At 38.1% G+C, this 27,521-nt stretch overlaps 1 protein-coding gene across 1 annotated transcript in view; it reads right to left on the bottom strand.

Annotated features, from left to right (window-relative positions):
- Window positions 1–27,274, bottom strand: part of LOC119245898 (fibrous sheath-interacting protein 2-like) — a 59,869-nt gene extending 32,595 nt beyond the window's left edge. Inside the window, exons 1-14 of the mRNA XM_054695561.1 lie at window positions 27,029–27,274; window positions 26,507–26,641; window positions 26,089–26,250; window positions 25,311–25,400; window positions 24,819–24,955; window positions 23,634–23,775; window positions 22,848–22,958; window positions 22,349–22,460; window positions 14,665–14,730; window positions 12,536–12,630; window positions 10,888–10,933; window positions 9,691–9,764; window positions 7,836–7,896; window positions 4,836–4,884 (exon numbers count right to left, since the gene is read on the bottom strand). Of these exons, the coding sequence (XP_054551536.1) occupies window positions 4,836–4,884; window positions 7,836–7,896; window positions 9,691–9,764; window positions 10,888–10,933; window positions 12,536–12,630; window positions 14,665–14,730; window positions 22,349–22,460; window positions 22,848–22,958; window positions 23,634–23,775; window positions 24,819–24,955; window positions 25,311–25,400; window positions 26,089–26,250; window positions 26,507–26,641; window positions 27,029–27,127 (1,379 nt within the window). The 5' untranslated portion in view covers window positions 27,128–27,274. The remainder of the gene's footprint in view (window positions 1–4,835; window positions 4,885–7,835; window positions 7,897–9,690; window positions 9,765–10,887; window positions 10,934–12,535; window positions 12,631–14,664; window positions 14,731–22,348; window positions 22,461–22,847; window positions 22,959–23,633; window positions 23,776–24,818; window positions 24,956–25,310; window positions 25,401–26,088; window positions 26,251–26,506; window positions 26,642–27,028) is intronic.
- Between the last annotated feature and the right edge of the window lie 247 nt (window positions 27,275–27,521).

The following is a 27,521-nucleotide window of genomic DNA, read 5'->3' as shown; positions in this document are numbered from 1 at the left end:
TAACACATTCTATTTTTTTAAAAAATTATTTATTTATTTGTGCAAGCACTGGGTACAGTCAGAAGCGCGGGAGGATGAGAGAATTCATCAGAGCCAGAGTGGGGAACAGAACAGGCAGACTGATGAAATACACTGCTGAGGGGAGCAGCGGGCGCAGCAGGAGAGGTCTGTCGCACCATGTGGTACCCTCGCCGGTGGCTGGGGATTGAATCAGTGCTGCAGAGGCTGCGGGCAGCTTCGCAGCCCAGAGCTCAACTGCTGTGCCACCAGTGGAGGCCCAACAAGTTTTATTTTTTGTCTAATCCCTTCATTTCCCACTCACATATTGGTCCCAGGGTGTAGGTCATGCTCTGTTACTCAGAGGAGTAGAATAAATGCGGCATAAACAGTACTCTGCTGCCATGTCTGTTTTGTAGAGAGCTGGGAAGAGTGTGGAGTTGGAGAGAGATGGGATTGGCCAGACCTTTCTGCCTGCTCTGCTTGATCAGATCTTTCTGGTAATTCATTTTCTACCCATCTCCTCAAAACTCTTAGTCTCCTTGCCTCACTCCACAATAGGAAAGGATCTATGAATGATCATCTATGAGTGATCATGATGGATTAATATAACTGGTTTCTGATATATGCAATAACAAACTGGATGTCTTTTCTAGGTATCACAATATTCTCTTCCATTCTAATCAGAATTATTGTTATCTATGACATGGAACCAAAAATATATCTTACTAAATGGTAGCAATAAAATCATGTAAATTATAGAATAACCAAAATAAACTTAAAAAAATACCCCAAGGCCTAAGACTGCAATTCTGATTTATTTTCAAGCCTACAGGCATCCTTTGCCTCTCTTCTTCCTGACCTTCTTAAAGGAAAAATGGTGCTCTATCTTCATTTTCACTTGACCTACAGTTATATTATCAAATTTACTTTCTCCCCATAAGACCTACCATTAAATTTTGAGAAATAGTCGGATTGTGAAGTCACAACCTAATTCCTAGTACGAAAAGAAAACTTCATAGGTCTCAGCTAGGGTTAGGGAGCAATAGCTCATTCTCAGACCTAGTACCTTTTAGCAACATGGAAACTAGACCATGAATGCTGATGTCAGTGACAGGGTTCCTATCTTTGGACTCATTTATTTTTCCAAGACTCAGTTTCTTAGACCAACTCCAAGACAATTTCCTTCTTGTAGATCCTCTGCAATCTAATGCTCCCAGATTCTTCTTCCTGCTCCCTCTACCTCATTTCACAGCAGGGAGTGGAGGAACCCAGGGAGCCCTGTGTATTTGTCACTATTGCCCCCACAGGCTTTCTATCTTTAAGGCATGCATTTAGATAAAAGCAAATAGCAAAGATCCGAGAGCAAGACTAACCAAATAAATGGAGTAAGTTTCATATAAGGCCACTGGAAACGAGATGTATTATCAGACACAGATTTCAATGAATGATCAGATTTTTGTTGGGAAGGTTCATCCACTTTTCCCGGTCTTAGGTGGTTTTCCCTAATTCTAGGTTGATGCTACTAGAGCAGAGTGTTTAAGATTTAGGTCATTTGTAGTGTCAACTCTCTACTTCTTAATTACAGAGGGCAGTAATATTAATGCCAATCAGTTCAGAATCTCCAAATAGAAGACATAGTTTTTCACAATTTAATTTGCTGTCATAAAATTTTCACCCTCCCCTCCCTCCAACCTCACTTTAGTCCAGAAGATACCTGAAAGATCTCTTCACAGGGTTGGCCAATCACCCCCAAAAGATGAATGTGGTAGGACTAAATTTTAGTCTGTCTGCCTAGGCCTTCTGAATATCTACATTTTTTGGACTTAAATCCAAATGATTATTTATTCTGTTTGGCTCCTGAAGATACTTCTAATTCAAAGTCTTGCTTTATGTTTCATTTTTTAATATTTTTAAAATTCAATATATTTATTTACCTACTTTAAATGTAATTGGTTTTCTACTTGTATCTCACACCCATAGCTTTAGGTGATGACTGATACCTACTGATCATTCCTGATACCTGATACCTACTGTTCATTCTATTGTCAAACCCATTCACTCACTCTAGTGGTTGGCTGGAATTTAAAAACAGCATCTCTATATCCCAACATTAGTGTTCCAATCTGAAAGTCAACAACCACGTAGCTTCATGGGTGGGTGGTGCTCCCTTTGTCTGGCATTTTATCTACTTCCTGCCCTCAATTCATTATCTGGAATTCTTGTGTCTCCCTGGATTTTCTCCTAGTGCAACTGAGGTGAGAGCAGTGCCTTATTTATCTTGATATCCCCCCCAAACTCATGTATGTTCTCAAGAAGCTTGGCAAACAAATTCTCACTAAACATGTTTTAGGACTATGTATACTTCTCACTCCAAAATGAAGGCCTTCATATGCAATACAGACCTTTAATGGATTTCAGCAACTGGCATCTAGTTAACTACTTTCAGTTGGTCTTAGATGGCTGTTGTCACAAGTGCTCAGAAGAGTTATTGATATGATACGACATCCCTCCTCAAAACCATTCAACTATCACCCAACGAATGAATGCAAACTTCTGAGCACAGGCTTCCGGACAACAGACTCACTACCTCCTTTTACTCTGTCTCTCCTCTTGTCTTCCATCCCAATCAGAAGGACATGGTATCTAAATGCAAAGCTTACTTATTACAATTGCTTATTCCCACCATTATCTTATCATTTTTGCTTTCTCTTGTCCCAATTCCCTGGCTCCTAATTCTATTTTATGAAGCTTACTATGTATGTCTTTTGTGGGAAAAAAGGGGGAACTAAAGAGTTGAGGGGAGAGGAGACAAAGAAGGTAAATGGCATATCTAGTCACAGCTGAGCCTTGGGAAACAAGGAGCTGCATCAGAACAAGAGGACTAAGACAAAGACCTTGAACCTGTATTCTTCTCTGTAAGATAAGGAGTGTGTCCTGGCTGCAGTGGGTGGAGCCAGACCAGATGGTGGTGTTAGCTAGGTTTTTTTTTTTTAAAGATTTCTTGTATTTATTTATGCATACAAGAGCTGGGGTGTAGGCCAGAGGTGCGGGGGTTGAGAGGAGTCACCAGAGACAGAGTGGGGAGCAGAACAGGCAGATCAACTGAAATACACTGCTGAGGGGAGCAGCACATGAGACAGGACAGGTCTGCTGCACCATGTGGGTCAGCTCCCTGCCCGGGGATGGAACTCGCGCTGCAGTGGCTGCTGATAACTTCATAGTGCTGAGACTTAACCCCTTGTGCCACCAGAGAGGACCCATTAGCTAGGTTTTGTTATGCTGGCCTGGAATTGTCCTTAGTGTAGGTAAGAGTATTTTAAGCTGTGTATACGGTTATGGGGGATATGGGGGAAAAGCTCCAGGTCATGTGCAGAGTTCATCATTTTAGCTGAGCTAATAAAAGGGTATCCAGAGGATTTGCTATTAAAAAGACACAAGTGATTCTGTAGCTCTGTAGTGGGGGTGAGGGCAGGAGGAAGAGAGAGAGAGACAGGAATTAACATTTATAAAATTACACATAATCATTATTCTTTCATTTATTTCTTTAAATCATCCTAATATTGGGTTAGTTTCCTTCTTCTGGCATCTTTGTACTTATCTTACGGGCACCCAGCAAGTCATAGAATCTGACTTCTCCTACCTCCAAGTTCAAAACCCTCTCTAGGAAGCTTGGTCCGAATATGAACACCATTTACCAGCACATACTACACTTCACTTTACCCAATCATTTTCATCAGAGTTTGGCATCTGGAAAAACTATCCTTGGCCTAGGGATTGTTAAATTTTTAAAAGATTAGGCTTGTGTGTTCCATTAGGAGTTATTTTATGTGCATGAAATATTATTCAAGCTTGAGGGGAACAGGAACTTAGCAGCATAGATAGCCACCAAGGATTGAGGACAGAAAGGGCCCTAGGCCTCCCTACCCTCACCCCTACCAAATCTTGTCCCGCTGGTCTTCATTTTGTATCCTTAGAGACTGATTCCTTTGAATTGCAGTGGAAATATCCTTAGAATGGGTTAACAGATTAAGTCATTAATACTACACAGTAAACTATTATCTTTAAGAAACAAATAACCTCAAGGGCCTCCCTGGTAGCACTGCGGGTTGAGTGCAGTGCTGTAAAGCTGTCCACAGCCGCTGCAGCACAGGTTTGATTCCCGGCCGCCAGGGAGATACCCACATGGCACAGCAGACCTCTCCTATCTCATCTGCTGCTCCCCTCAGCAGTGTATTTCAGTCCATCTGCCTGTTCTGCTCCTGGCTCTGTCTTTGGTGAATCCTCTCACCCTCCGACACCTCTGGCCTGTACCCCAGTTCTTGTATAAATAAAATAAATCTTAAAAAAAGAGAAACAAATAAGCTCAAAAAGGCACAAGCAATGTATGTTTGAATAGGGAAAGAAGGAAAAAAAAAAAAAAACAAAACAGATCCAGATCCCAAAAGGCTAACCTGTAGTACGACTTGAAAGGGGGATTTAGACCCTGTATTTAAGGGGAGCATAGAATCAAAGTGAGAAGAGAGAGAAAAGAGGTAGAAGAGCTGAAGGACTAACTTTTTTCTACTTCACAACTTTAGCTTAGTCCTGAGAGGTTGCAAACGATGAGAGCTTCACCACATGCAAACAGTACTTTAAGAATGGAGGATTTCATGAGAGACTGTGCCCTCAAGCAGCTTTCCTGGGTAATCATCAAAATGTTCATTTAAAATAACTACTTATTATTTAGCATGTAATATTTGTTCTTGTGACCTTATTACATGTAAGTGCAAATGAAATCTATGCCTTTGAAAAAAAATAAAGTAACTACTTATTGGACTTTAGACTTTCTTACTTACTTAAATGATGAGTCATGAGAAAAGGTGGTTTTTTGAGCTGCAGGTAGATCTTCAAAGAGAAAAGAAAATTACAATTTGTTGATGTCCTTCATGGGTTACTCGTAAAATGGCAACATGTGTCAATAGGTCTATTCCCTGCTGTCACTGCTCTGTTTCAACCCTTCAGGGACCCCGGAGAGGCATAAAATATACCGCAAGATCTGGGGCACTGTCTACATTAGCAGCCTCATCTCTAGTCATTGTTCTCCATAGACACTTTGTTCCGGAGACACTGAACAACATGCAATTCCCGCTCTTTCCCTCATTATGTCCATTGTAGCTTGGCTCTCCCTCTTTTAATTCCTATCCATTAGGACTCATTCAGCTCATGTAACCTCCTTCAGAAAGTCTTCTTGAAGTCTGCCTGGGCAGACAAGACAAGCACCTTCTGTTAGAGCTCCTGAAGCACCTGATACCGGCTTCTATCCTAGGACTTACTATCTCGCGTTGTGATTACCACTGTATAGTGCCCGGCATATGCTATGTGCTCAATAAGATTTATTTGTTGAATAAATTCTTTAACATATGTGTTGATTTGATGTTTGCTCATCATTCTGTCTGCCATTGGTGTTTTCCACTCAAACACCATCTATTCTTTCTGTCCCAAAAAATGTATGATGAGACAACTCCAACAACCTGCTTTAAAAGCCTTACTTAATTTTTATGTACCTTTTTGAATTTCTTTGGGTAGGAGCATGGTTTTATATGTGTACAGGTTTGGGAAGGAACTGGAATTAACTATGCACAAACCTGAAAAATTATGTGTAAAGATAATACTGGTATGGTGGTTTTAAAAATATGTTAACAAATGCTTCGATACTCCTCCCTCTAAAAGGTAGAGGTTAATTCTCTTCCCCTTGAGTGTGGGTTGGATTCAGTTACTTGCTTTGAATGGCTAGTATATTGTGAAAATGATGGTGTCTAACTTCTCTCTTGCATTACTTACATGGGGGAAAGGCAGATCCCATATCATGAAGACACTCAAGAAGCAATTTGGAGAGGCCCATGTGGTGAGGAACTATGCCCTCCTGCCAACAGTCACAAGACCGAGGCCCCTTGGAAGTGAATCCTCCAGAGCTAGTCAAGCCTTTCAGTGACTGCAGCAGCCTGGATGACTGTAGCCTCATGAGAGACCATAAAAATTGTGAAATAATTTTTTCAAGCTATCAAGTTTTGGGGTGATTTGTTCCCCACCAATAGATAACTACTGTAATTGTTAAAAATATAAAGAATTCTTAATGGTTTCCAACAATATGGTGCATTAAATAAGCTAACCTGTCTGTAACACCTATTAGATACACAATGGGAATCTGATGAAAATGCAATTATAGTGGAGAACTTTGATACACCTCTTCGATGGCTGGACATATCTACTGGATGGTAAGAAAGGAGTCTAGTAGACAAAAAAGTCACAAAGGCATGAAAATTGAATAATACAATCAATCAATATAACTTAATATTCATCTAGAGCCTTTATTCTTCAACTAGAGAATATATATTTTGGGGTATCTCCATGGAATATGTTCAAATTATACAAAGAAAACCTTAAGAATTTCAATGTCCAAAAGATTCAGAGGATTATATTCTCTGAACCTAATTAAAAAAGTGACCCAAAATATGAATTTCTTGATAATTAAGAATCATACTTATGGATAACTTTTAAATCAAAGAGGGAATTAAGAGGAAAAAGTATAATCTCCCTGAAAAAGTACATTTTATACCAAAATCTATGGGCACAGGTTTTATTTCCTATCATTTTTGGTATAAGGTGTTTTCATTGTTTCTCCTGTTAGCCCCAGATCAGAATCCATAACTGCTGTTAAAAGTGTTCTACTTACATTCCTGTGTAGATCCTGTAGACCCTTCAAACTCAGTATATTCAAAGCTGAGCTAATTTTTTCTTTTCCAAACCTGATCATCCTTCTATCTTGCCTATCAACTGAATGGCACCACTATCCAATAACCATTTAGTTGCTCAGTCTAGAAATCTGGGTGTTGTCATGAACTCCTTTAGCTCCCAAATCTCATCCACTTGACCTCCTTAGTTTGAGTCTGTGCCTATCTCTCCATCCCCATTGTCACTGACTTTCTTCAGGATTTATTTCTAGCCTTGACTATAGTAATAGTTTCTTTAATTATAAGAAGTGGTAGCATGGTATTGTGGTTTGTTAAGTAAGAGAGACCAGGATTAAAACCCGGCTTTGCCACATACTGTTGCACATTTTGGGCAAGATATATTACTAGTTTACTTGTATGTAAAATGGTAGATAAAAATAGTTCTTACTTCATTAAATTTTTAGGAGGTTTAAATGAGAGACAATAAAGAGATTAGCATAGTCCTTGTACATGTAAACATTCAATAAATGCTGTAACTTTCATTGTTTCACTGCTTTCAATCGCTTCACCTATACTTCCATTATCCCTTTTTTGAAAAGGAAAATTCTTATCATATTATGTTCCTGCCAGTATTGTTCAATATTTTCCCTTGGATAATGGGAAAGGTCGATTTCTTGGCATGAATCTACCAGAGTCTAATGATATCTACCAGTCAAGTTCATCTTCAATTTTCTAACTTGAAACATTAGCTAAATAATTTGTATTTCCACAAACACACTATGTTCCAAAGTCTGTATTTTTGTAAATGTGTTCTCTTACCAATTGTCTGCCTAGAAAATTATTTCTCATCCTTCAAATCTCAGCTCAACTTGGGTCTTTTCTGCAAATGCTTTTGCTTCCAGTAGACTTTGCACAGTCTACTTTGCACCTCCATTATTGTACTTATCATATTGGGTTGTGATTATTGGCATGACTGTTCCCCAGTAAACTGTAAAATTCAGGATAGAGACCAGGGCTTTTCTATTTTGTATGCTATTCAGCATAGTGTCTGGCATATAGCAGAAGCCCAATAAATGTTAGTTGAATGACTACTATAGAATTTACTTAACTATTGCTAAAGTTTACCTGACTCAAAGCTAACACTTGATTTCTTGGACTGTTTTTCATTCAAATCAGCATATGTTACCTATAAATGCCACAAGAAAAATAAAAACAAAGAAAATACTCAAAGGAGTTTTTAAAGAATTTGAACATTAGCTATTTTTCATATTTAAAATACAGAAACTTAAGTCATTTTAAAAGTCCATCTAATAAATATACATGTTTTATTTACTTTATACCACACATATTACTCATAGAATTCAAAGGCTTATAGAGTTCATGGGTATTCTAAAGTCATCTGATCAGTAGAAGGTAATTAGTTGAATAGCTAATGGGTTATAATAGAATATGTGTGGTTTTTAAACAAAGCTAACTATAGGGGAAATGTTTTCTGAGAGCTGGAAGGCAGAGAGCAGGTTATCAGCATACATGGGATGTAACTCTCTGATTTGGCCAAGAGCTCTACCTACTTAAGTAACAAAGTAGATTTAGTTTTTTTTCCCAGGTCTAAGAGCTGAACACAAACCACCAGATGTACATTTCTTGACACTGATGGGATGGGTGAAATAAGTTGGAAAACAATATAGTATTCTATTGTAATAAAATTGCTCAAGGTATTTCTCAAAATAAACTGGGAATTTGTGACCATTTGATGTATTCAGATTGTCCAATATTTTAAAAGTCTCCTTTCAAACTAACAATCTAGATTTGTTAATTAACTCTTTTGGTAAAGTATATAGTATTAGGTTTGCCAGCCATGTTACACTGAAGGGATACTGTTTTCCTGGCTAGTGGAAAAAGTGATTAATTTCTGATGAGCATTTACTAAACTATCTCTAAGTAGCTTAAAAGTTTCTTTTTCCAGATTCTAACCATACAAGTTGACCTAGTATCAGAGCCCTGTACACAGCAGGTGTTTCATAAATGTTGGCTTTTACAGAGAAGCATAATGTGACTAATGTGCTACATTTGAGCAGTTATTACACGTAACTGAGTCTGCTGCTTATTAAGCATTTAACAGAGGACATAGCAAACGATGCTGCTTTCTATCTGTAGAATTCACTTAGGAAGACTTCAGTGAATTTCTTGCTATATGACATCTCTTCCAAACCATGTTAACTTTTTAGAACAAATGAGTCAATTGATATAGTACTAAGGGCACCAAGGATGTGGATTTGATTCTTTTAATGACAAGTTGGGAAGCCACAGAGGCCATGTATGTTGTGATCAGAGACTGCACACTGAATGTCTGCTACTAACTTCTCATCACTGGTTGCAAAGGGTATAAGGTGAGGCCGTGTGTCTGTCTCTGCCTAACCCATCAGCACTAGAAGAGAAAGAATTCACAATAGTCCAATTGGTTCCTTCCTCTGCAGGGGATAGGTCTGTACCTTGAAGCTCTCGAAGCTCATCATTAGGAAGCCTATAACCTAAGGGCTAAGTGGGAACACCAAATTGTTTCAAGTAAATCTCTATTAAAGAACCGAGGTAACTATAACATTCAGTCTCAGGTTCACCACTTTTTACTGTGATTTTTTTTATTGATGTAACACTGGTTTACAATAATGTATAAGATCGAGATGAAATCTCAGAACTCCTCTTTTGTTACCTTACCATTTGTTACTGAGTATCCCTGCACTTTGGACACTAACATAACCCAATATCATGAGTGCAGCTAGTCTGAGTAACACAGGTTTATGACAGTGGGTTCACATGTCAATTTTTATGGCACATCACTATTGGGTGGTTAATTTTGGGTGTAAGGAAGGCTGTTCTGAATTGTCAATTTAATGAATGAAATTGTGTTACACTAATCTTGATCATAAGTTCATACATCATTTGTTCTGTTTATATCTAGGATAAACAAAATGTTACTTGCCTCACGTTTGTGGCCATCTTGTGAAGAGTATGTGGAGGCATTTGCTTTGGAAGACACACTTGTATTTTTAGTACCTAGGGAAAAGAAGACCTTTAAACAATAGTTCTCCATGCTGAATTGCCATAGTGTCTAGAATTATCATAGTCAAGGATGTATTGATTTACTCAAGTTAAGGCACTATCTCCAAGTCTAAAAGGCCTTTTCTGAAGTTTCCTGTCTACAAACTTCCAGGGCTTCACTACTGACATCAGGGACAAGTCTGAACTCCCCATCTTCTGCTCCTAAGTTCCTTTGCCTGCTTTATTTCCCATCACTCCTCCTACCTGCCCCACAATGAACTGTTTTGCACTTTTGTCAGTAGGCAAGGGGGAACCACTGAAAACTTTAGAGTAGGAGAACTCTACGTCCAAAGGTGTACTGCAGGGGGATTATATTCAGGGCAAAACACAGTCCAGATTAATGGGAGGAAGAAGAGATTGGATGCAAGATGTTATGGTAGACAAGGGCAGGGGTGGTATGAATGGGAAGGAGGGAAAGGTTATTAGAGAATTTAAGGAGGTAGTTTAGATAGAATGTGGTCACTTGTGGCTGTAGAATATAAGCAATAGGAAAGAGTCAAAGATGGCTCAAGTTTGGTACCTAGATAAAATTAGGAGGAACAAAGAACAGGTTTGCGATGACTGAAGATGACAAATTTGGGTTTTACATATTGGACTGGGGTGCTAATTGCCCGGATGTCCTAACACTCTTGGTGTTTGTGTAGAATATGCAAGAGAGCAGCAGAGATATAGCTAATCTCAAATCCAGCTCTGGAAAAGGAGGAACAGAAATATGTTTTTATGTCTGGGGAGAAAGGAAGGCAATAGAGACGGAGCATTTTATGGGAACAATTCTCAGCACTGGGACCCTCAAATAGCAATCAGTGAGCTGCTTACGGTGCCTTTCAGTACAGGTGGCCACAGCAGGGTCTCCAACTTCCCCAGGCTTTGCAAATTCCAAAGGGCCCATGGACCCAGCAATCACTCAAAGCATGGGTTACTAACTTTTATAATCATGAATACTTTTTATATCTTCCTGTATCAAAACAATCACAGACTATGTAATCAGAAAAAGAGGCAAAACCCAGAAAAACGACAAAACTATAGTGATTTAACTGAAAGGTAACAAAACAAATATGAATATTGTTCATTTTCTTACCTTCATCACTTAAAATATTTGAAGTTTTATGCGCCTTTCTACTTTCCTGTTTTAATATTCAAAAGAAACACATTCATTAGTAATTAAGTTTCTAGAAGAGACTCTTGCCGAATTTAGAGCAATCAAGTTACTAAGTATCTCCTCCTGCCTCCCCACCCCCGACAGGGGGGTCTCCTAGCTCTCTGCTAGGCTCTGGTCTCAATGCTCACACATATTTTATCAACCTTTTACTGGGTATCTCTTACAGGTACCCAACTAAACTAGTTCAAAATGAAGCTTATTATGTACCCAGGCACTGCCCCCATCTTTCCAAGCTTGCTACTCTTCTGTCTTTCATATTTTCATTAAAGGTAAACTCCATTCTAGAAAGCTTCGAGTTGTTCCATCTATTTAAGATAAGGCCCACTGACTCCAATCTAATGCTTATAGAGCAAACTGCTTGGAACTGAATTCAGATATGTCATTCCTGACTTGAAGAAGTTTCAGTTAGTAGAACAGACAACAGTGATACAGTGTGATGAGTTGTGAGCTAGAGGTAAGCATGAGCACCATGGGGACACAGAGAAAAGTGTCCCTATCTTCAAGACAATCTATTCACAAAAATTACATCATTATCACCACCATCATCATCACTGTCTCCTTCTCTCTGGATCCACACATCTATTGAGTCACCAAGCCCTGACATGGTCTGACTCTGAAACATCTTACGTCTGTGGCCTCTTTGTCACCCTTACTGCCACTGAGTTAGTTCAGGTTCTTGTCATTTTTATCTGAACTATGCCAGTGGATGCAAAACTATCTTGCCTCTCAATCTCTTCTCTGTATCACTCACACACTGCAACCAGATTGCCTTGTTAAAACCCAAATCAAAACCCTACTCAAAAAAACTGCAATGCTCCCTAATACTGAGAGATGACACTCATATTTGGACAAGGTATACAAAGCCCTGGCTTCAACCTACCTTTTCTGTCTCCTCACCTGCACTGCCCTGGGTGCGCTGGCTCACACTTCCATGCTTTCCCTTAATGCCTTAACATCTGTCTGCCACACTGCTTCATTATCTCATACCTGTCCACGTGGAAACTTCTCCCTCACATTTCAAGACTTAACTCAATTAAACCCTCCTTGAATGAAGTCTTTTTCGATGTCTCTAGGCAGTAGTCTCTAATCTTCTGTGCCCCTGCTGCATTTTGTTCACCTCTCATTTTACCATAAGGGCTTTTGTTTATGTATGTCTGATTCCAGGATGGTGAGTCCTTAAAAGGATTGGTGTGTCTTCCCCACCTTTCTACCCTATGTCACCTAAATATTTCCCACTCTTACACCTCTAGCTTAGCACAGGGTCTGGCCCACAGCAGGTTTTCCTCCTCTTCCATCCATCTCATCAACTGTATAAGTTATTTCTGTTAAACTACACAGTACATTTGGCAAGAAACCTACTCAAAACCTTTCCTCCTAAGGACAGGGTTCAGCCATGTGCCTCTGACAGGCCAGAACTGTGCTGAAGAAAGGGTCAGCCCAAAGAAATGAGAGTTAACCAACTTTTATAATATTATAAACCAATGTTACTGCAGTCAGTTTGTTTTAAAGAAGTTAACCAGATCAATTACTGATGAATGCAAAGCATCTGAGACACACAACTTTCTACCTTTTCTTCTGTTGGGTTATTCTGTATGTCATGAGATACTGAGATTGATGGTTTTCTGGGAGAAGTCTTAGAAAAACTTGGAGAACGCTGATGTCCTAAAAATAAATGAAAATTATCTAATTTTTAAACAATTTTTTAAGTCCAACTAAAGAAAAAAACACACTTATTTTAAATGTACTGTTGATTCAATTTTGACTTAGGTATAAACTCATTAACACTATGGAGATAAACATTTCCATTACCTCCAAAGGTCTCCTTGTACCCCTTTATGATTTGTCCCTCTACCCGTCCTCTAAGCAACCACTGATCTGTTATCACATAAATTAGTTTGCATTTTCTAGAGTTCGCTAGAAATGGAAATGGTTTTCTTCATTTAGTATAGTTACTTTTTGAGATTCATCAATATTATTGAGTGTATGAATAAATGATTCCTTTTTATTATTGAGTAGTATTCCGTGGTCTGGATGTACTATAGTTTATCTATTTGCCTGTGGAAGGGCATTTAGGTTGTTTCCATTTTGGGGGCTATTATGGATAATGCTGTTATGAACACTGATGTACATGTTCTTTATGTGGGCATATATTTTCATTTCTCCTAGGCACATACCTAGAAGTAGAATGGCTGAATCATGTGATTGATGTATATTTAACTTAAGTTGCCAAACTGTATCCAAAGTGGTTGTACCATTTGATATTCCCCCTGCAATTTCAGAGAGTTCTAGTAGCGTCATAGGTATTTAAATTTTAGCCATTTTGCTAAGTAAGTATGCTGTGGTATCTCACTGTAGTTTAATTTGCATTTCCCTAATGACTAGTAATGTTAAACAGCTTTTCACATGCTTATTTGCCACCTGCATGTCTTTAGGAAAATGTTTGTTCGTGCTCTTTTGCCCATTTTATATACACAGATATAAAATGCATCACACACACACACACACACACACACACACACATATATATATATATATATATACATACATATGTACTGTATATTTCCCTGTATCTTATATTTTTTTACAGTGAGCATAAGTCTGGAAAGTCCTATTTTGCTGTGCTCACTTGGGGGACTTTATGAAAAGGAGCCATTATGTGACAGGGTTATTGTCTCACCATCTTATATTATTTTCTCAGTGTGTGACTTCTTATGGTAGAGTTCTTTGCCTAGCCTTCCAGAGACACCCACCTGCCTGGGAATGGAGCTGAAGAGTAGAGAGGGGAGGTTCAAAATTTTCATGGGAGGAAAGCCACAATAAATGCAGGTAATATTCAACACCTGCCATCCACAAAACAAGATGACACAGCCCAGACAGTGTGCAGTGCAAGGCAAGCAATGGACTGAAATACTAGCTCAAAATGCTGTCAAGTCCTCCAATAAGAGATGTCTGGACTCAGGAAGGAGGAGGATGTAACTTAAGGAAGTTATGGGGGGAAAGTCCACTGCTTTAGCAGCTCAGAGATGATGGGAAATGGAAGGGTGGTAGGAGGCTAAAGAGCAAAGAAATCAAAAGGGGCTTCACATGTTCTTTACCTTAACTGCTTCAAATGAGTGAGGTTAACATGGAGAGAAAAGTTATTGTTGTGTTCTCCATGTAGGATTCTAGAAAGACATCTCAAGTCGCCCCTACCCACATGGCTCAGAAACTGCAATATAGTGTGGTCAAGCAGAGCAAGACTCTCTCTGAGGGATTGCTTTCTTTTTCTTTCTCTCTTTTTAAAATAATGTTAGCTTTATTCAGGTATAATTGACATAAAATTGTAAGGTAAAATATATATTGTGGTGATCAGATGCATGTATGCATTGGGAGAGGATGCCCCCCTACTTAGTTAGCAGCCTGTCACCTCATGTCTCTTTTGTTATTGTTGAAAACATTTAAGGTCTGCTCCTTTAGTAAATGGCAATGATGCCACACAGCATTATCAAGTGTAGTCACCAGATGTTACAATAGACCCTCAGACATTTTGTTTTGTAGCTGAAAATGTGTACCCTTTTACCAACCTGTCCCTATCTCCCTTGCGCTCTTGCTTTATAAGCCCAGAAAGGGCTGAGAGTCTAGCCGGAGGGTCCTGACCAAATCCAGTACTTCTACAAATTACTGTTGTAATATTTCTCATCAAAGAATTTCACTTACGTTTCTGTTCTTGATGTGATTGTGCATCACTGAACAAGTCATTCGTTTTCTTGGTGCCTGAATTATCTTAAAGAAACATAATAAAACATTTATTTTATAGAAGAGATGAAAAGTTATCCAAGATGGATTCTATTCATCTCATCCTTTCATACTCACTAGGAAGAGAACAATATGCTAATCTACATGTGGGCTTGTGGGCAGGAATGGGAGAGGTTAGGTGGTGGTTTGTAATGGAAGGCGATTTAGAACTCTCAGTGGACGTTTGGAAGTGTCTGGAGATATTTCTGATCTATTCCAAATGGAGGGAGGCTTGCTTCTGGCATCTAGTGGGTAGAAGCCAGAGACGCTGTTAAATATCATACAATGCATAGGACAGCCTCCTCAACAAAAGAATTATCTCACCTAAAATGTCAATAGTGCAAGATTGAGAACTCCCAGGATAAAGAGAGATGTGATGGGGAGAGAGGATGATCCCTTCATAATAGTCTCTTGTTGAATTAAAGCTAAACTTTGTGGGGACAGAGTTGACTTCTGGGAGAAAGGACAGACTTCATCCCTCCATCCTGCTCAATGAGAATGTGGCCTTATCTCTGGGTGGGGATGCAGACCAGTATAGTGACTGCGCTGGAGACCACCAGGCCGCTGGGGCCATGCCAATGCGTGGTTGTGCCTCAGGACCTGGCAGAGACAACTATATACATACACCTCAACTGTGAAAGAAATGACCACAGTTCCTGTTTCTAATCACGTAGGTGGACAAAAGGATCCCAAACTATATGTATGAAAATTGGGTTTGCAATAGTTATGCGTCACTTGGCATCTAAGATGATGTCCTATTAGTTAGTAGTACGAGTCAATTTCATTGGTGCAATAGACATCTTCATTCTCCCGTCACCCTGTAATATTGTGACTATACATTCATTTATATTTTCTTTTTCAAAAAACATTTGCGATGGCCACTGTTTAGATGCCTACCTGCAACTCTGTTCCTACTGGAAGCGGAAGTTAACAATTGCAGATGCAGGCAGCAATAGAACTGCTGAAGTGACTTCTGGTCCCAGTAGCACAAGCACAGCTTACTGAACTGAATTAGGAACTTCTCTTACAGACTCCTCCCTCACATACGTCATTCCTTCCTCCTTCTATTGTCACTCTAAGACCTGATCTTTTAAAACTTTCTCTTGCATAAATTCTCTCATTTTTAAAGTCTTTTATTTTCTGCTCTCCTTTAAAAACATCCTTCTCTTTATCTCTCCGTTCCTTTTCCCTCCCTCTCTCCCGCGCTCCTCCCCTTCCTTACCTTTCCCTTCCCTCCCTGTTCGATCCCACTCTGCTCTGCCCATCTTCCCTCTTCTTTCACTATCTATGAACTAGCTACCTTTAAAAAACGATTTTTATTTCTTCTGTCCCTTTCTATCTTTTAAGTACTGACTTTTTACTGGGTTCTCCTTTGAAAAATAAGGTCTATCCATGGGGTCAGAATGGGGGGGCTGCAATTGTATGGGGAATATAAAAATAAAATTTATTATTTAAAAAAAAACCAAAAAACCCATGACTTATACTTAATAAATCTCCTCCCCGTCACACAGCATTGCCCAGGAATTTACTGGCTCCTCCTCTCACTCTCTCATTCCTCTTTATCGAAATCCCTCCCTTTTGACGCATCACCTAAAACTTCTCTTTCCATCTTCTGTCCCACTTTTCCCCATCCTCCTCCCTCCCTCCCTCCCTGCCGCCTTTGTTTTGCTCTCCAGTCCTCTCTTTTCCTCCTGGCCCCTTCATTTTTTCTATTCTTTGCCCATTCCTTTCTTCTACCCACAACTAACCCACTTTCTACCTTCTTTTGCTCTTTTTTTTTTTTTCTTACTGGCTGTATTTAAAGCATTTTTCATAATTATTTTTGTACTGTTTTATTTCTGTCTTCTTTTAAAATCACATCTATCAGTTATTGTCCATCTATTGCTCTTCCATCTAGCTATCATCTATGTACCTATTGTCCATCTGTCACCTATCCCGCCTTCATCTGTCTATATCATCCATCTATCCACTATCATTCTCTCTGTCATCCATCCATCTCTATCATTCATCCATCATCCATCTATTTCTTTCATCTCTCTATCAATCATCCACCTATCAATCATCTATCTCTATCATCTATCTATCTATCTATCTATCTATCTATCTATCTATCTATCTATCTATCTATCTATCTATCTATCTTCTATCTAACCATCATCCACCTATCTCTCTATTATCTATCTCATTCATCTACATATCTATCTATCTATCATCCATTTATCTTCTATCTATAATATCCGTCTAATCGCTCTATCATCCACGTCTCTAACTCCCGTCACCCATCTATTTATCTGTCCATTATCTATCTATTATTCACCTATCATCTATTATCCATCTATCTCTATCATCCATCTACCATCTATCATGCATCTACCTTCTATCTATATCATCTATCTCTCTATCCTCCTATCATCTCTCATGCATCTGTCTCACCATTATCATCTATCTAAATCAATTACTCATCTCTCACTCTGTCATCCATCTACCATCTATCACCCATCTATCTACCATCTATGTATCTATTTTTATCTATCTATAATCTATCATCAACCATATATCTCTCATCCACCTCTTTCTCTTATCTCTCTTGTTCAACTATCTATAATGTATGTACCCATCTATCATCGGTCTATCTTTATCATCCATCTATCTCTCATTTATTAATCATCTATCAGCTATCATTCATCTATTTCTTACCTATCCCCATAAAACATCCATCTATCTATCTATCTATCTATCTATCTATCTATCTATCTATCTATCTATCTATCTATCATCTTCCACCTATCTCTATATCATCTATCTCATTCATCTACCTGTCTATCTCTCATCCATTTACCTTCTATCTATATCATCCACTATATCATCCAGCTCTCCATGTGTCATCTACTTATCTATGTACCATCTATGTATCTATCATATATTTATCCCCATCATCTATCTATCCATCTATCTATCTATCTGTCTATCTTCCATCTAACCCTATCAGCTATCTATTGTCTATCAGACATCTCTCATAACTGTCTGCCTATTTATCTTTCATCTGTCATCTATGTAATATCTACATATCTATCATCTATTTATCTATCTATCATCTACCTATCTCTCTATCATCTACCGCATTCATCTACCTGTCTATCATCCATTTATTTTCCATCTATATCATCCAGCTCTCTATCTCCCATCGCATCTATTTATCTCTTCATTATCTATTATCCAATTATCATCTATTATCCATCTATCTCTGTCATCCATCTACCATCTATCATCCATCTACCTTCTATCTATATCATCTATCTATCCCCCTATCATCTCTCATGCATCTGTCTCTCCATTATCCACTATCTATATCAATTACTCATCTCTCTGTCATCCATCTACCATTATCACCCATCTATCTACCATCTATGTATCTATTTTTATCTATCTATAATCTATCATCAACCATATATCTCTCATCCACCTCTCTTTCTCTTATCTATGTCTCTTGTTCAACTATAATGTATGTACCCATCTATCATTTGTCTATCTTTATCATCCATCTACCTCTCATTCATTAATCATCTCTCAGCTATCATTCATCTATTATCTACCCCCATCAATCTATCAATCTATCAATCTATCATCCACCTATATATCATCTATCTCATTCATCTGCCTATCTATCATCCATTTACCTTCTATCTATATCATCCACTATATCATCCAGCTCTCCATGTATCATCTATTTATCTATGTATCATGTATCTATCATATAACTATCCCCATCCATTATCTATCTATCTATCTACCTACCATCTAACCCTATCAGCTATCTATTGTCTATCACACATCTCTCATTTCTGTTTGTCTGACTATCTATCTTTCATTGTTTTTATATATCATTTATATATCTATCATATAGCTATCCCCATTTCTCTATCTATCTATCTATCTATCTATCTATCTATCTATCTATCTATCACCTATCTCTTTATCATTTACCTCCTTCATCTACCTGTCTATCAATCTATCATCCATTTATCTTCTATCTATATCATCCATCTATAACATCTAATCTCTATCTCCTGTCACCCATCTATTTATCTCTCCATTATCTAACATATATCCATCTATCATCCTTAATCCATCCTTCTCTGTCTTCCATCTACCATCTATCAACCATCTATCTACCATCTATGTATCTACTTTTATCTATCTATAATCTATCATCAATCATATATCTCATCCACCCATCTATCATCTATCATTATCATCCATCTATCTCTCATTTATTAATCATCTATCAACTATCATTCATGTATCTCTTATCTATCCATCTCTATCATGCACCTATCAATCATCTATCTATTTAACTATGATCCATCCATCAGCCATGTATCTATCATCTATCATCCATTATCTATGTAACTATTATAAACCTATCTCTGTTATCTATCTATCTATCTATCTATCTATCTATCTATCTATCTATCTATCTATATTTCATACATCTAACCCTAACTAGAGCTTTCTATTGTCTATCATATATCTCTCATATCTGTCTCTCTGCCTATTTATCTTTATCATCCATCTACCTCTCATTTATTAATCATCTATTAGTTATCATTATCTATTTCTTATCTATTCCCATCAAACATCAATCTATCTATCTATGTATCTATCTATCTACCTACCTACTATCCACCTATCTCTCTATCATCTACCTCATCTCCCTGTCTATCCATCTATCATCCATTTATCTTCTATCTATATCACCCATCTATAACATCCAGTCTCTTTCCCCTGTCACCCATCTATTTATCTCTCCATTATCTATCATATATCCATCTATCATCCTTAATCCATCCATCTGTCTTCCATCTACCATCTATCAACCATCTATCTACCATCTATATATCTACTTTTATCTATCTATAATATATCATCAATCATATATCTCATCCACCCATCTATCATCCATCTATTTTTATCATCCATCTATATCTCATTTAGTAATCATCTATCAACTACCATTCATGTATCTCTTATCTATCAATCTCTATCATCCACCTATCAATTATCTATTTAACTATGATCCATCCATCAGCCATGTATTTATCACCTATCATCCATTATCTATGTAACTATCATAAACCTATCTGTTATCTATCTACCAACCTATCTATCTATCTATCTATCTATCTATCTATCTATCTATCTATCTATCTATCTATCAATATTTCATACATCTAACCCTAACAGCTTTTTGTTGTCTATCATATATCTCTCATATCTGTCTGTCTGCCTATCTATCTTTCATCTATCAGCTATGTATCATCTATGTATCTATCATATATCTATCCCTATCAATCTATCTACCTACCTACCTATCTTCCACCTATCTCTCTATCATCTATCTCATTCATCTACCTGTCTATCTATCATCCATTTATCTTCTATCTTATCATCCATCTGTATCACCCAGCTATCTATCTCCCGCCACCCATCTATTTCTCTCTCCATTATCTATCTATATCCACCTGTCATCTATTATCCATCTATCTCTGTCATGCATCTACCATCTATCATCCATCTATCTATATCATCCATCCCTCCATTCCCCTATCATCTATCATTCATCTGTCTCTCCATTATCCATGTATCTATATCAATTATTCATCTTTGTCATCCATCTACCATCTAGCACCCATCTGCCATCTATGTATCTATTTTTATCTATCTATAATCTATCATCAATCATATATCTCTCATCCACGTCTCTTTCTCTTATCTATCTCTCTTGTTCAACTATCTATAATGTATACACCCATTTATCATCCATCTGTCTGTCTTTATCATCCATCTATCTCTCATTTATTAATCACCTATCAGTTATCATTCATCTATCTCTTATCTATCAATCTGTATCATCCACCTATCAGTCATCTACCTATTTAACTATCATCCATCCATCAGTCATGTATCTATCATCTAGCTCTCATAACATTATCTATGTAACTATCATATACCTGTCTCTGTTTATCTATCTATCTATCTATCTATCTATCTATCTATCTATCTATCTATCTATCTATTTTCAATCTAACCCTATCAGCTATCTATTGTCTATCAGACATCACTCATATCTGTCTGTCTGCATATCTATCTTTGATCTGTCATCAAGGTATCATCTATGTATCTATAATACAGCTATCCCCATCTATTATCTATCTATCTATCTATCTATCTATCTATCTATCTATCTATCTATCTATCTATCATCTACCTATCTTGCTATCATCTGCATCATTCATCTACCTGTCTATATGTCTATCATCCATTTATCTTCTATCTATATATCCATCTATATCATCCAGCTCTCTCTCTCTCTCAGTGGCTCATCTTTGTTTCAAATTCCTCTCTCAACTCTCATTCTTTTTCTCCTGTCTCTTTTCTTACTGGTTTTATTCTTTTTAAACGTCTTCCCTCTTTCCCTCTGTATTTTTTCTGTATTTCTTCCTGCTCTCATTCTTTTTTTTTTTTAAGATTTATTTATTTATTTACAAGCACTGGGTACAGTCAGAAGTGCGGGAGGGTGAGAGAATTCACCAGAGCCAGAGTGGGGAACAGAAAAGGCAGACTAACAAAATACACTGCTGAGGGGAGCAGCGGGCGGCAGGAGAGGTCTGCGCGCCATGTGGGACCCTCGCTGGAGGCTGTGGGCAGCTTTGCAGCCCAGCGCTCAACCACTGCGCCACCAGGGAGGCCCTGCTCTCATTCTTTCACTCTTTTCTTTGCTCCTTTCTTTGCTCTTTTCTCCCTCCTTCTCCCTGTCTTTTATTTGCTTCTCTGCCTTTGCCTCCTTCCCATTCCTTCATCCAGTTTTTCTTACTGCCTTCTATTGGATTTTTTCTTCTCCTCGTTCCATCTCATTCTTAACTGCGTTCTCCTTGCTTTTTCTATTGCTGTTTCTTGCTTGGTATATTTTAAATGTCTCTTACCTGTCTAAGTAAGTCTCTCTTATCTCCCCTCAAAAAAAAAAAAAAACCTGTTTTTTTTCTCACTAACTTTCTCTCCCTGTCTGTTTTGTATAATTATTTCTTATCGCCCTGAGTAAAATTTTTTCTTCTATTTTTCTTTCACTGCTTCCCTCTTTGTTTTAGTTTATTTTTTTTTGGGGGGGGTGATGTTTTCTCTTGTTGGATCCTTTTCTCTCCCTCTGTATTTCTGTCTTTTGCTTTCTATTTTTTTTTTTTTTTGGTACTGGCTCCTTTTTAAACCTGTAGTATAGGTAGTCTTATCACTGAGCTACTTTATAGAAGCGTTTGATTTTTTTTTTATAATGTAGTGTGTGTGTGATAGAAGCATTTGATTTTTTATGATGTAGTGTGTGTGTGGACACATTCTTTACACCTTGAGTTGTAACTGGGAAGTGCCTTGCACAGTGCCTGCCACAGGCAGTGTGAGCTTCTAGGATCTTCCTTTGCCAGGGCCTTGTGATATCACTATATAAGCACATGGAGGGGTTTTACTAAGTGCCAATATTTAATACGAGTGCCAATGTTTAATATACAGATATACATCTTTTACTAAGTGGTTTTGTCTTTTACTGTCTCTCTCTTACCTCTTATTTCATCATTTTCAAAGATGATTTTCTCTGATTCTTCTTTCTCATCGCCTTTCCTTCGCATTTTTTGTAAATGATAAGCAAGTTTTTTCTCCAGAAGTTCTTGTTTCTAAAATATTAAAAAATGTGTATTTAATATATTTTTTAATGTATTATAACTTGCTACTGGAAATGTAGAGATTTCAAATATGACAGAATACTGGAAGGGAGCCTTCATTCCTATTCAAGGAAAGTAATAAGGGTAAGTGTCCCTAGCAAGAATAAGATATCTCTTAACAATGAGATCCAAGTTAACCCAGTGCCCACTTTCAGGAGACTGGTCCTTTTTAAGACCAGCCCTTGATATCCAGGTTCAGACCAGACTAAATCTCTTTAGCCATGGTTATCTTTGTGAGTGTAGGCCAGTTCTAACAATTCATGCTTAAAAATATCAGAATTGGCAAAAAAGAAACCCTTTCCTCAAATAACCTATGTTACTGGTAAAAGCTCACTCTACCTTTTGGTCAGCTGCTTCTCTGATTTTTCGACGTTGTTCCTCAATTCTTGCTTCTCTTTTCACTTCTTCCCCAATCTTTTTCAGCAGTAACATTTCTTTTGTCTTCCATTCCTAAGGGGCAAAATGTTACAATAATCAACTGATGTTCTTTCATAATATTTTTGGGGGTATATTGTGAATAAGCAAATTAGATCAACTCAAGGGCCTAAAGGAAATTTGGTCAACGATAATGAAAATCCTTTACTGGCTTTAGAATGGGCATATTTTCCTGTTTTTTATTGGGAATGTGTTGGTGGGTGCAATGAATGCCAAATGGAAGGAAACTATTTTGCTACTGGAAACTTAATTCAAGAATAAGCCTGGCTCCAAAGGTGGATCTAAAAAGATTCTGGCAAGAGGGTTTTGTCTTATAGACTATGGGGTGTGTAGCATATGTAACATGCTGTCCTTAAATGCATTTTGACAGAGAAGCTAAACAAAAAGCCTTCTCTGAACTTCGAAGAGTGAGAATGGAGCCATTATTTTCTTGCTAGAGTTAAATTCTAAAACTAAGACCAAATGAGCTCTGACTGTAATTCAACAGATATATTATTTGTGCTATCAATCTTACTATGTTAAGTAAAAACTGGTCTATTATAACAGTGATGAAAGATTAGCAGTGGTTAATTATATTCAAGATGATTACTGTTTTTAACAATGATTTATTTTTAGAGCTGAAGTAACTTCAGGTAATATAGTGGGTATGCTAGAAATGTTTATGAATAACCACCATTCAGTGCTTCTCACCGTTTCAATTTTTTTACGGAGATTAAGTTTTTTTCTAATATGCTCTCGAAGTCGTTTTTCTTCTTTTTTGATACGGCCTGTACTTTGACTTTCCGCAATGTGCTCAGCTTTGAGTAGTTCTTTATCAATCATATCTACATACCTAAATAAAAGTGTAAATAGAAATGAAGATAAATGGAGTGTTTCCCCTGTTATCTACTTTGATATCCCCAAACTACCTTGGGTTGCTTCTGTATGAACTACAGGAAATACAGTTTTTCAGGGAACTTTAAGCTAGCCTGGTCTACCAACTCACCACACTACTCAGGTTACCATACTCTCTGTTATAAAAGTAAGTCTCTCTGCTACTGTGGTTAAATGTAGAACAGTTTAAAAACATCTTACAGGAGATTATTTATAACTTGGTTGTTTTGGGAATAAGTTTCCAATGACGGCAAAAATCAACCTAAGGACTGACTTCAAAAAACAACAACTGCCTTTAAAAATTAGTGGGCTTCTATATAATTCCCAAGTCCTTGAATGACCTCTCCTGCAGACCCGCATATAGGTCTGCAGATGACCAGGCTGGAGCTATTGGATAAGTATGTAATCTGATGTATCATGACATGAGTCCATGGAATATAAAAGCCAGGTGATGGGAAAGTGGCCCCATGAAGAAAGAGAAAGTACCCTAACTGATGTCTTTGTCACCTGGGGCATGGACTTGTCCTCCCAAAGATAACACTGAATGTGTAAGGGTAATAGCTGAATGAATGAACATACATGGCTGGGAATACCACCTGTTTATATTAGCATCAGATAAAGTTATATCAACTCTCCCACTTCCACCTTGCAGTAATTTCCTTAAAACTTTAAAGTCTAAAATGAGCTCTCCTGTTACCATGGACTTGGGTTTCCTGACCTTGGGGATTTTTGCTTTTGGACTTTTCCTTCAAATCTCAGTTTGGCTTACCTCTTAGGCTCCTAGAGACTCCAAATTCTCAGGTAGAAACTCTCCTCCCTAACCTGGGTATCAAAAACTCCCAAACTGTTACTGTTTCACCTCCTTTCGTTTCTTTCCATGTTGAAGAATAGGGAGTTCAATAGTGTCTAATTATTTTACCCTGCTTTCAGTTCTTCCTAGTACATTTACAACTTTCTGGGGCCCACAACATGTCTGTAAAATCTGCATAACTTTGATCATACCTGTTCTTTAATAATAGCTCTTGCTCTGGGTTTGCTCGTGCACGGTCCTGTAACAACCATTCGTGGAACTGTGACTTTCCAGGTTTAGAGGCTCTCTTGGTTTCATAGTATTTATTTACTTCTTTTTCAATATTTTTCTGAGAGGAAAAAGAGAATTGGAGTTTTTATACTGGTCAGAGATAAACCTACCCTTTGATATGCCTTCTCATTGAGGGCTTGGGAAACTTGCAATATTTTACAAGTGGTTAATTCTGTTAACCTGCATTTAAGTCTAGGGTGGCTCCATTCCAGACAATGGAAAAATTCTCCAAATGAAAGGCAAAGGTCTCATGTTTATCTCTTATAGATCTATAGGTAGCTTATTTGTTACCTTTATACTTCTAGGTCTACTTCTAGGTTAGAAGATATTCTGCAGAAGACCAAATCTTTCTTTCAAATCCTACATAAAAACTTACAGGCCCCAAATAAGACAAATTTAAGCATTTAACTTACCTGTTCTCTTATATAATTTCTTTCAAAGTCTAATTTTAAACTGGTCAGATAATGCCGGTATTTATTCAGTTCCTTCAAGGTACATACAACCTATGAAAACATAACACAAAACTCAAATATATAGAAAGTTGTAACAGTCAGAAAACTTTCTAGAGAAGAGCATTATAAGAACATTCATTTTTGTAACAATTTTGCCATCAAGAGTAATAATAGCATATTTTGGTAACAATTTAGAAGATAGTACCTTTCTGTAATTGCTATATCACCAGGAAATTTCTATTTGAATAATGTTAGTTCAATAATATGGATAATCAGGTCTTTATTATTCCTAATGAATTTGTTATTAAAACAGCAAGAGAATAATGTCATTTAACCCCACCCAAAGAATTTATTCTATCATGCTATATTCTACTGGGTTTCCTTTTGTCTCTAGGCTTCTCAAAGGTATAAGAAATATTCCTTGACAGGTATTCAGTGCCATTATTACCTTTAGAGCCAGAGGAAAGACACTGCACCAAGGAGAAAATATTTAAATTAGGATATGTGTGTCAAATCATTTGATGAGGAAAGTTCAAGTGGGAACTAGAGCAGGTTCATTTAGAAATAATAGCTGCACGAGTTCTCTTTACCCAAATACATAGTAATTCATTTTGTTTTCTATTAGGTACCCTTTATTGCTCAACTAAAAGTTAATATAGGCTCTCAGTGAAGTACAGAAGCCAGTGTCTATCAAGTCCCTAGGCTTTTGCTAGTTAATAGGAAACAGGCTGCAACGCACTTTATTATTGCTGGTGATGTAGCCATCTTTCTTTAATCTTCTCAGGATATCTTTACGCCTATAGTATGATTTTAAGTGAGGATCGTGCAGGCTTTTGTAGTTGGTTTCCAAAAGTTGACAATAAGGATCAGACAGGTTAAAATCATAAGAAGGTTGATAAAGCTGTAAATACAGATTAAAAAATATTACACATGCAAAATGAAAGCAATCACACTTTTAAAAATCAATTTGTTGAAACGTTTAGACTGCTCATTGAAACTAAAAGAAAGGGTGAGGGAATAATGACACTACACACTTTTACTCATTTATCTGGCGGGTGACGTTGAAGTTGACTCCAAGCAATTCATAGCAGTATTTCAAGCTTAACATCAAGCTGAAAGGGATAAAGTCAGTTAAGCACTATTAAAACCTAGTTTACCTTTTCACTTAAATTTGTAGTATAGAATACATTATTGCTTCCTGGGATAACAGGAAATTTGACGCCAAGAGGAAGATCTAAAAGATTAGCAGCTCCTACTTCTGGAACTTCTGGAACGGGTTTTTTGGGCGAGCTCTGTCAAATAAAATTAGAAAGTTTGTTTTTTCTTCAGGAACTATTCATTTAGTGTAGACCAACCTACCCACACTTCCACGGAGTAATACTTCCAAACTAAACCAAGAATCACACTCGGGGTGGAAAGAACCCGTCCCGCTGACAACAAAGCCCTCCCAGCTCACCCAAGTCACCAACCCTCTTTCTGGGCCCCACCCAATGAGAGGCTCGCCAGAGGCAGTCTTAGCCATTAGTTGCCCTGGGCCTAGGAGATGGATGTTGAGGCATCATGAACCCGCCCTTTTCCCCTCCCCATTTCTGAGATCTCCGCCCCGCTGCTCCTTCTGGCAGCCCAAGATCCCGCCCAGAGATCAGGATGAAAAGGACGGCGGATCGGCAGCCACTCACGGTTTCGCACTGTTCCTTCTTGGCATTTAGGCTGCTGGCAGCCGCTTTACTGGCTGCGGCCTGAGCAGTCTTACTGCAGTTACTGAGGTACAGCTCCATGGCCGCCCGTCAGCCCCCAGGGGGGCCGGGGGCTGGAGCAGCAAAACCGTGTTCACCTCTATTCTTCACGCACCACCTTACAGCTGGACGTCCAACAGGAGTCTGGCCGAGGACAACAAAGTGGTCGCCAGGGTAACGCGTCCTTAAGCCACGCCCCCCACAATGGCGCATTACGGCCAGGCGTGTGACGTGTTCAAAAGGCGCCTCCAGTAACTGGCGTCGCCCTCCAAGAAGAGGAGGGGAGCGGCGACCTCTCGCGTTGTTTCCATGAGCCTTTGGCGCATGCGTAGAACCCAAGCTTCGCGGTTCAAGTGCCGCGGAATTGGGAAAGGTATCTAGAAAGCTAGGTGTGAGATTCACAATTGAGCTTTTTTTTTTTTTTTTAATCTCTCTG

The sequence above is a fragment of the Talpa occidentalis genome, unplaced genomic scaffold (assembly GCF_014898055.3).
Source record: "Talpa occidentalis isolate TD23 unplaced genomic scaffold, MPIMG_talOcc4v2.1 talOcc4.15, whole genome shotgun sequence".
In the NCBI taxonomy this organism is placed as follows: Eukaryota; Metazoa; Chordata; class Mammalia; order Eulipotyphla; family Talpidae; genus Talpa; species Talpa occidentalis.
The sequence above is the reverse complement of the archived record's forward strand: the minus strand, read 5'-3'. Positions and strand labels throughout refer to the sequence as shown.